The 10,548-nt window shown below is 39.3% G+C and overlaps 1 protein-coding gene across 1 annotated transcript; it reads right to left on the reverse strand.

Moving 5' to 3' along the window:
* Positions 1–7,139: 7,139 nt before the first annotated feature.
* Positions 7,140–9,334, reverse strand: LEP (leptin). Its single transcript, XM_073624001.1, has 2 exons — positions 9,185–9,334; positions 7,140–7,521 (listed from the first exon to the last, which is right to left on the reverse strand). Exons 1-2 carry the CDS (start codon positions 9,332–9,334, stop codon positions 7,150–7,152), a joined length of 522 nt encoding a protein of 173 aa, XP_073480102.1. The 3' UTR covers positions 7,140–7,149.
* Between the last annotated feature and the right edge of the window lie 1,214 nt (positions 9,335–10,548).

A 10,548-nucleotide genomic window follows, 5' to 3' on the forward strand; every position in this document is an offset into this window, starting at 1 on the left:
CCACGCTGTCTAAAGAACATGGCAGAGTTGGGCGGAGCTTGTTCACTAGCCGCAGAGGCGGCTCGCCATAGATCCTGGGGCGGCCATGGCATGCTCTAAATGCTAGGGCGGCCGCGGCACGCTCTGAATGATGGGACGGCCTCTGACTGACGTCACTGGTTGCTAGTTAGACGCCAGTCAACCGGCGATTCTAGCAAGTGAGTGCCACAGACAGCTTTGGCGCCCCTCTTCTGCAGCAGATTACAGCGATGGGGTGCGGTGCACCCATGCCCCCGCCCAGAATCGGCCCTGGGGCCATTGCTAAATCTGATTGGGAGCCTTTCAAATCAACTAACAGTGATTAAGCTGGAGTCAGCAAACAAGTGTGTGCAGTAGGCGAGTAAAGGAGACTGTATATAGACTGTACATGTATATATATGTATGTCCCTGAAGTTGTTGCCAAAGTTTTGCTGAAGTCAAGTGGGCATCCCATACCTCCCATCTCTATCCAAGTTATTAACCCTCTAATAAAAAAAAAAAAAAAAAGTCACGGACTGTTTTCTGATTCTGGAGAGCCTGTGAAAATTCGATGTGTCTGGCTGTGCAGGAGTGGGGGATCCAAGTTCATCTGCAGCTTTTCCGGTGCTACACAGGAAAGAGGGTTTTGGGTCACGCTGCAAAATTTCCCTACACAACACTACCATCTCAAGCAGCATCCTTTCCACAAACAAATTCAAAGAAATCTTGTGAGCTACCACTTCTGAAATAAGTTTACCTCCTATATGGACAGCTGCTAGCATTGATTGCGTCCCATAAGTTCGTGCCTCAACAGTATATGTATATATATATATATAAATGCTGCGCTATCTTAGTATTGTAAACAATACCTATGCAATAACGAATGAATAAAGTGACAATAGTAAGATAAAGTGCTATTACTGCATGCAGATAATATACTATTAATGAATCTCGTGAATCAAAACAGCATAGTTACATCACAACAATTACTTCAAGTGCATTACAAACATAATATTATAATCCAAACGTATAAATAAAGTGACAATGTGAAAAGTGCTATAGTGCACAAGTACATACTGCACTGATAATGAATCTCATGATTCAATGCAACATGATTAAATCATAAAGTCCATTTCAAACATAATGATAATTAAATCTTGTCTTGGTGATCCAAACGTGTTCACGTGTCCACACACTGGTGCTCCCATGTGAATTTGCTCACCTTAGAGCGTGTAACCTCACAATTAAGTTCAGTCAATACACGCATGTGAACCACATCTGGGTTCTGTGAATGCTGTGGAATCCTGGGCTGCCCAATAGCTCTGTCTCCACATACATATGGGATATATAAAAGGCTTGCACTAGGAGAAAGAGCGCCAGAAACTAGTCTTAATATAGAAAGCTCCTGTACAGAGGCAAAGGGGGAGATGTACTAAAATGGAAGCACTCAGAGTCTGGTGCAGCTGTGAATAGTAGCCAATCAGCTTCTATCTTCAGCTGGTTCAACTTGACCATAAAAACTCGATTACTGGAGACTGTATATTCACAAAAGTAGATGTTTAGTGATCACGGATAATGCATTAAAAACCAACAACACAATTCACGATGCAGGGATGTTGACTTCTTCAGGAAGGTATATGAAACATACTCAAAGATGTCCTCCCCGTCTCCTCATGGATTCATTTGAAACTTGTGTTGTGCAGACAGCCCTGCGTGTGTACAGGAAGTAATACAACTCCATGGACATTACAATTCCCACAATGATCAGTGTTCTCCATGAGCCAACTTCCCTGTATGATTCAATTGATATTGTTCACAATACTAAGATAGTGCAGCATTTATATACCGTATTTATCGGCGTATAACACGCACTTTTTTCCCCTTAAAATCAGGGGAAAATCGCAGGTGCGTGTTATACGCCGATCCCCTGCGATCCTGACCTGTCAGAACTAAAAAATCGCTGACCGCGATTTGAAAATGGCGGCGCCGGCGCCGAAATACACAGTGCCGGTCCTCGGCTCTTCTCGGCGGCTTTCGGTTTCACTCGAGCGCCGCCCGAACCTAGCCGAGTATACTCGGCTAGTTTCGGATAGCTCCGCTCACCGTCCGAGTGGAACCGAAAGTAAACGAGAGCCGCCGAGAAGAGCCGAGGACCGGCTCTGTGTATTTCGGTGCCGGCGGCGCCATTTTCAAATCGCGGTCGGCGATTTTGAAGCTCAGAGGCTTCAGCAAGACTGCACTGGGGCAAGGCTGGACTGGGGCAAGGCTGGACTGGACACTGGGGAAGGCTGCACTGACATGGCTGCACTGACATGGCTGCACTAACATGGCTGCACTAGCAAGGCTGCACTGACATGGCTGCACTAGCAAGGCTGCACTGACATGGCTGCACTGGCAAGGCTGCACTGACATGGCTGCACTGGGCAAGGCTGGACTGGGGCAAGGCTGCACTGAGAAGGCTGCAATGATGGGCATTTAAATGTAAGTTTTTTTCCCTTCAACTTCCCTCCTAAAAGTTTTTTTTCCTTAAAATTCCCTCCTAAATTGAGGTGCGTGTTATACGCCGGTGCGTGTTATACGCCGATAAATACGGTATATTTATATTAATACATAAGCATCCTTTCCACAGCAGGTGTCTCTTCAGCATCAGCAACCAAATACTGAGCTACCATGAGATGGGGATTAATAATATAATCCCTCTCGTGTTCCTCCTGGATCACACACTCCATGGCATGATAGACAGTGCACTGGAGGCACATCAGCAGAAGGAAGTAGAAGACTTGCTGCTGTCTCAGGGCCAGCAGCAGACAAAAGAGCAATACAAGGAGGTAGATTGGGTGTTGGCAGCGAAGAGGGGAAATATATGGGCCAAACTTCAAGGTGGGGAATTTCACCCCTCCCATGTCTTGGGAGTTGTACATTGGTGGGGTGAGATTGTTGAAGCCTATTTTGTCCTCAGCAACACTGATAACTTGGCATTCTCTGCTGCTGGCAGTTTGTGGCAAATGGAACCTGTTATTTCCAAATGCCTTTGCAAGGACCCCATGATTCAGGTCATCGTAGAGAGGTATAATTATTGGGTGGCATCCCTATTAGATTCCTGATACAAAGGAAGAAATTACCAATCTATTACTACCAGTTCAGAGGGAGCCCAAAGTTCAGCACTTTGAGGAAGTGCTGCATAAGAACTTATATCCTGATGGTTGTAGGATTCACTCTGATGATCAACATGCCTCCAATCTTCTGGTCCTTGAAAGGATCATCGGAAGTAGCTTTTCAAAGTCTTTTTAAACCACAGCATCCAGGCCCAGCTGCAGGCAGCACCTAAACCACATATTTGCTAATAACACAGGGTTCAGGATGGATGAAGACATTCTCAGCACTGACCCCATGGATTATATTGTGTCAAAGCTGGACCACTGGCCAAAGCTTACACAGTATGCAATGAAGCTTCTAGCTTGCCCTGCAGCAATTGTGCTGTCTGAGAGGGCCTTCAATTTTGTTGTGAAGAGGTGAGTAACCCTGCATTTCTCCTGACAGTATGGACCAGTACGCTTTTTTAAAATGAACCAATCTTGGATTACCAATGACTAGAAACCATGCTGATGATGCTACAAGCTAAACTTTAAATTGCATTCTAGGAACACCACATTCTGGACTCCCAAAAAAAAAAAATATACCTGCCACCTCCCCTGGCCTTTTTGGTGCCCCAGCTCCATTTACTGCAGGGTAAAACCTGCATTGCACCTTTGCAAACTATTTTGATGATCAGGCACTCAAAAATATTTGTGGATTTTGTCCCCCAGATAATACAGTCTAATGTTTATTTCAAGATAAAACCTGCCATGCCTCTCCCTCTTTTACTGAGATCAAAAGAAGCTGTCAAACAATACTGTTCAACCAATATTTATGGCTATTGTCTTAAATAGTAAACTATTTTTATTGCAAGATAAAATCTGCCTCATCTCTCCTTCTTATATTGCAGCCTAACCAAGCAGTTTACATACAAGCCAGACACTGTACAATATTGTGCATTGCTATTGTCTCTCTAATAATACATTCTAATGTTTATTTCAAGTTAAAACCTTTGTTGTCTCTCCCTCTTACATTTCAGCTTAACCAAGCTGCTTACATACTGTGCATCCATTGTAAAATATTATTGGGGATTGCCTTTCAGATAATATACTTTAATGTATATTTCAAGATAAATTCTGCCTCGCTTCTCCCCCACATATTGCAGCCTAACAAAGCTGCTAACATACCCACCATCCACTGAACACTATTTGTGGCTATTGTTTTCTCTAATAATTCTGTGTCGTCATGTCAAAATCATTTGGTGACAGGTCATCATCATTAACATGGATCTACATTTTTTTATCCAATACAGGACTTTTTTCACAGTGTGGAGGTCTTTATTTATTATTTACATTTCTTGTGAATGAGTATCCATGTACCCCATGCTCAATCACCTTGGGGAAAGGCCGATATCTGGAAGCCTTCATATTCCAAAGGGGGCTTCAGATTCCTATACGTCCCCCTGTAGACCCTTACAACCCGTTTGAAGAACGGGATGTGGAGATGTAGAATGTCTCCTCAACATTGGTGGTGCTTTGGAAGGGATAAGGCTTTTCCGTACCCTTGAAAATTACTCTCCCAAGGTACTATGGTTTGGGGTGGAGGGGGGGACGCACATTTACTGCCACTCCTTTTCTTGCCATGATAAGGGTCTTTTATTCATTTTAAGAGTGATCCCACACTGTTTATTTGTTTGTTTTTATATGATACTGGCCCTTTCAGAAAGAAAATTAATAGCACCTTAGCACACAAAAGATAGCACAAAATTACCATTATTGGGATGTTCAATATACATGGCAAACAAAGACCATACTATACGCATTGATCAGCAGTGTACAGTTTGCTAGGTTAGGGAATCCTGTTTGCTGTGCACACAATTACCAAAGAAAATCTTTTTTTCTTTTTTATGTAAAATGGGTTTAATTTACATATGGCTTTCAGATAAATAAATACATACATCATACATACTTTTCCAAAATTGTAAAATTCAAGTTTTCAATAAGAACCATTTTAAAAAATATAATAAATATAAATAAGTTTAGAGTTACAATGTATAAAGTTACAATAATATAAATTAAATATGAAATATATATTACATAAATATAACGTCACTAAAAAATGCCTTTCAGTGTACAAATTTTAAAACTAAATTAATGCATTTAAAGGAGAAACAAAACAGTTGTTTTTTTAATCCAAGGGGGAATATTATAGTGCTACAGTACATAGTATAGTGCAATTCACTTTGTTGTGTGTTTCCTAGGATAGTAGCTTCATTACTTGGAATAGCGTGGAACAGTAAATACTTCTTCAATATAGCTTTCCTTCACTCCGTGTTTAACGGAAGTCCTAAAGGGTATCTAAATCATACATATTTTTTTTAGTTTTGGATAGAGTGGGCAGGGAATAGAACACCTGTCCCGCTTTTATTGCTGTCTCTGACCCGACTGGAGAAATTCAAGCATTCTTATATCCTGCTGGCCATTGTCCCCAGAGATGAAAGTAAGGAAAACACAGATTGTTTGGTTCCCCCGGACCAGGAATTAAAGTAAAAAAGTAAAGGGAACCCTCCCCTTTGGTACACAGATATCAAAAGTATCCAAAAAAATTACTTCAGATATATTTTTTGCAGACGATACACCTAACAATTTGTACATTTGTTGTAGGTGATTGAAGCTCTATTATTGCATTTGCAACAACAAAGTTGAGTACTGACCATAATACTTTTTTATTTGCATTAAGAGTTATATTATTAGAGCAAGCTTTTAGGGGTCTCCCCCCTTCTTCTAGGTCCAAGGAGTACTAATACACAAAGGTTTAGCAAAATGTTTAAAAAATGTCTTTGCAGTTTTTTTAGATTTTGATAAACTTTTGTATCAGAGAAGAGGTTACACCCCCAAACTTCTGTCCTGAAATTTTAGCTGTTAGCGCAAAAAAAAGACTAAGATGGACAGTACTCAACAATGTCCTTTAGATGTACCAAACTATGTATTTAGAGGGCCTATCTAAGAAATCCATTCAATTTATTTCCATGCTGACTAGCGTTGGATCACTATTCTGTTGTCTATTCATATTTTAATAGCAGTCCTATTCTTTTTTAAAGGGGGGTTGGTTTACTAAAGGCAAATAGGCAGTTTACTTTGCAAGGGAAGTTGCACTTTGCAAGGGAACTTGCCCCACCACTTAGTGAATGTGGTGAAGTTTCACTTTGCAAAAAAAAAACAATCCAAACCAAGGGGAAATTTCCTTGCAAAGTGCAGCTTCCCCTGAAAGTTAAACAGCCTATTTTCCTTTATTAAATCAACCCCATATGAGTCTTATCCATAGGCTTAACATGAAATTAAATGGTTGGTAAATAAAAAAGTATTATGTTAAAAATATGAGAGATACATCAAAGAAGAGGTGTGATCAAGCAGGCTGCTGTTTGAAATTGTAAATTGCTTTCATGTGTAGGGGAAAGTTAAGTTACCGTAATTTAGAGAGCAGCAAAAATGGCCTAAATATTTATACGTTTTGAACATTAGGGCACCTATGCTTAGCCTTCTCAAGGTTTAGCTTGAAATTTTTGTTCCAAGTAATCAGCTACCATTTTCAAACAAAACTAATTCTCCTAGCATGTAAACATATGGTTTTCTATTGAAATAAATTGTTGGTTTGTAATGTACCTTAGAATTACATGGAATGTATCAAACTAAAACAGTGCATAAATCCACACAAGTGCTTTGCTCCAAAGGGAATAGTATTTCTTAATCTATATAATAGTTCATTGAAAAGTGTTTGAAAAGTCACTTTGATATCATCTTTAAATAAAGATAGCATGAAAAATCCTATGTTCTGTCCATATTGACTGTGCTCAAGAAATGTAGGTAAGTAACCGTAATCGTAGTCAGTGTGTTATTAACTATTGCTTCCAAACATTTGGTGGAATGCAGGATATACCACTTCCTGTTACAATATGGGTAACCTCATAGAAGCACAGCTTCATCAGGACTGCTGCCACAGGGGTTCCTGAATTATAAATATTGCAAAGGGTTGTCCACTTCAGATCATTTCATTATGTCTATGGATCAAATAACTTCCTTACACAGTTTTTTGGCAGTCTATAATATAATCTAGATGCTTCATGATGTTGTGTAATGATTTCTGAAGACGGTCGAGTGTCACCTTTTCCATGGTATAGGAGGCATTTTCATACTGTTCCTTTAAGTTTTCTATTATGTTGGTTTGTCTGGGCTCTGTGACTATGCAACCCATAATGCGGTTGAGTAGCTGTAGCAGGCTGCGAAGGTTCTCTAAATCACTCAGCATTTGTTCTACATTTTCCATGGGGATATTGGCTAAAATCTTCTGAAATATTTCAAGAGTCTCATCCATCTTCTCCAAACTCTCAAGTATCTGCTCATCTGGAATGAAATCCAAGCCACTGCTTTTCAGGCTGCTTGGGTAATTGAACTATAGGAAAGTATAAATTATTGTTAATTAATTTTTAAATATTAAGTATACAACTCATAGTTAAATCAACTCTCATTCTACAGTACACATAAGCATTGCTATACACAGCATTGGAAAATGTTTTTTAGTGAACAAGAATGAAGAATTTTGTCAACTTTGGCCATTTATATCTGCTAAATAGACTAAAATAGATAGCTACTCTACATTAAGAATAGTCCAGTGCTGAAAAACCACAGTTAGCAAGGTTTATGGTGCATGGACATCCCTGTACTATATCTTCAACCATGCCCAGCTATTGTTCGGCCATTTTGTATAGCAGTATTTATCTGTCTACCCCTCCATGGTACTGGCAGCCAGGGTGCTGTTTTATATTTGGCTGTAACAAGTGCAGTACATAGGTACTATACCGGCCTATTATCCATGCCTCCTGCTAAAGCATTTTTTCTCATTCAATGCTTGTGCATTAAGTAGTATAAAATATTTATAGCTTATTTTTATTTAGTTATATTGACTTTGTATATCATTTAAGTCAAGTAATAATGGCATAAGAATCAGATGAAAATGTCATAGATATGACCTTTTTGGGTATTGCTGAACCCCAACTACAGCCAAAATGTTTTTCTTGGATACAGTGTGGAAGGTCTAGAATTTCAGTCAGGTTTCAAGTTCTGTCTGTGTCCCCCCAATCTCCCCACTGGGCCTTTGTGTTCTGACAGGGGAATCCCCCTCCCGCCAAAACACACTGATCCATTGGCTGCAAACACTGATTAGATGCTGGTTTTTCAGCATTTCTCTTTCAAAAAAAGCCCATCGTTAGACAGGCTTTCTGTCTGACATGCTGCTGTACACACTGACTGAATGTCAGCCGGTTTCTGTTGAACCAACAAATACTGGCTGATATTCAGCCTGAGTGTACCCAGCCTTTATCTGTTAAAATGATAAGTGCACTTCATAACAAAGTGCAGTTCTTCTTCTTTTCCCCTTCCCTGACCTAACCTAACCCTCAGATGCATACTTCCCTAAGCCAACAGCCATGGTTCCATTGTTTCATTATGTGCCTGCTCATTACAGCTCAATAGACTTCTATGGGACTTTCTACGATTGTCCCTAGCCTTGGGACACAGTCCCATAAAAACCTATTGGAAATAAATGCATGGACGTGGCCAAGATAGTGAAGATTTGTACCGCTAGATGTAAACAAACAGTAAAACCATGGTGACAGATTGAGGTGTCATGCATCTTTAGAGGGGTAGGATGGGTTGAGTTAGATCAGGGGAAAGGGGCACCATGGATAAATGGCATGCACTTTGCTTTAAAGTGCATTGATCATTTTTCGATGACACAGACTGCAATAAAAATCCTTCCTCATCTATTCTGTTTTTATTAGGAGAAAAATGGAACACAGATAACAAAAAAACACCACAAAAAAAATAGGGGTTGTTGCCCTTCCCCACTTTATCCGAAATGAAAAAAACATTTTGATTGAAATTGGGTTTTTTATGGTCACAATATTGACACAATGCAAAACTGAATGTTCTATAGAAGAATATTTCTTTTCCATATAATATTTTGGATGATTAGTGTTCCAGCTCAATAAATATTGGACTGATGGAGAGTGATGTTGGTGGCATTTCTTGACATTTCGTGTCTGGCTTTATCTTACCTGGATTGGGTGTTCCTGGATTCTTGTGATGAGTATTCTTGAGAGTAGCTTTGCATCAGCCTTAATCCGGTCTGTTTTTAAAGAAAATCCATGGCACAGAGGAAGCCACATCAAACTGAGGCCACATAATGGTAGTACGATGTAGTACATTGTGTTTTCCTTTTTCCCAATCCTATAATGAAACATGGGTTTAGCAAAGAATATGCTTGATGCCATTTATATGCATAAAGTCTCAAGTTTAAGTACATTCCCTAATTATTCAAGTCAGTATAACAGAAATGTGAATTTGTCATACTGTTCTTCAATCCAATCAAAGTGATTCCTCTGTCATTGTATATTTGGCACATTAACGGTAGTGTTTAAACATTTTCATGTTATGCTGCCTGAGGTTATCATACCACTAACCACAGGAGTTGCTACTTAAACATATTTGCAGCCCTGCGGTGCCCGTGTGACCCAAAATTCACACCAGTTATGTGTCAAAGTCCCAAGATCTCTCAGTTTTACCTCCTCTATCAGCACACAGATTTTGTCACAATGGCAACTTTACTATACCTTCTGTCAAATCTACCAAAAACATGAATCCTTCTATTAATGTAAATACATGTTGGTGCTCATATCCCCTTTGGGCAGAGCCAGACACTGCGGTATTAACTGGTTACCAAACACAGAGTATCCTCAATTGACCTCCACAGTTTCGTTTTTCCATTTCTTTTCCATGATGACTTCATATGGGACTCAAACAGCTTACCGAGAGTTAAACTTTTATTACTTAGTTTAGAATTCTTCAGCTTGCCAGTAAAAACAACTAGCGGCTTTAAAATTTGTTATTTCAGCTAAAAGTGTTTGATTTGATCCATCATTAACTGGGGAATGAAGTTGTTATAAAAATCAATTGTAATAAAATAATCAATAAACAAAATTATAATAAGAATCCTAATACCAAGGGTATGATTCTGTGAAGGCTGTACGTTTTTACAATATCTGTAATTAGAAATCAGAAATGTGCAGTATTTTACACTGAGGCTGCTGTATCATTTTAATGCATTTTAAATGGTGAAATAGGAATGCTATATGTGGCAATTTTTTCTTATAATTGTTGTTAAGTGTGCAGTGCTAGCATAGAATTGCTGATTGGGTAAGAGTTAAAATACTAACTTTAAGGCCTATAGTAAACCTGTAGGGATATAAGAGATATGACAGCAGCCTTTGCTGACATGTTTTAACATGCAAGTTCAAGGTTATCATAATTCTGGCTTTATTAGTTATTTGGTCAACCATTTTAAATGCATTATGTTTAAGGCAACCATTTTAACTGTCATATGTAAATGCACTGAGCTAATTAAAAACTGTGTGCATTTTAT

The sequence above is a fragment of the Aquarana catesbeiana genome, linkage group LG03 (genome assembly GCF_042186555.1).
Source record: "Aquarana catesbeiana isolate 2022-GZ linkage group LG03, ASM4218655v1, whole genome shotgun sequence".
NCBI lineage: Eukaryota > Metazoa > Chordata > Amphibia > Anura > Ranidae > Aquarana > Aquarana catesbeiana.

Excerpts from the sequence above, each read along its gene's own strand:
- LEP (XM_073624001.1), bottom strand. The coding sequence starts at position 9,334 with ATGTACTACATCGTACTACCATTATGTGGCCTCAGTTTGATGTGGCTT. Across the intron at positions 7,522-9,184 it reads TCCAGGAACACCCAATCCAG|TTCAATTACCCAAGCAGCCT; the intron begins GTAAGATAAAGC and ends ACTTTCCTATAG.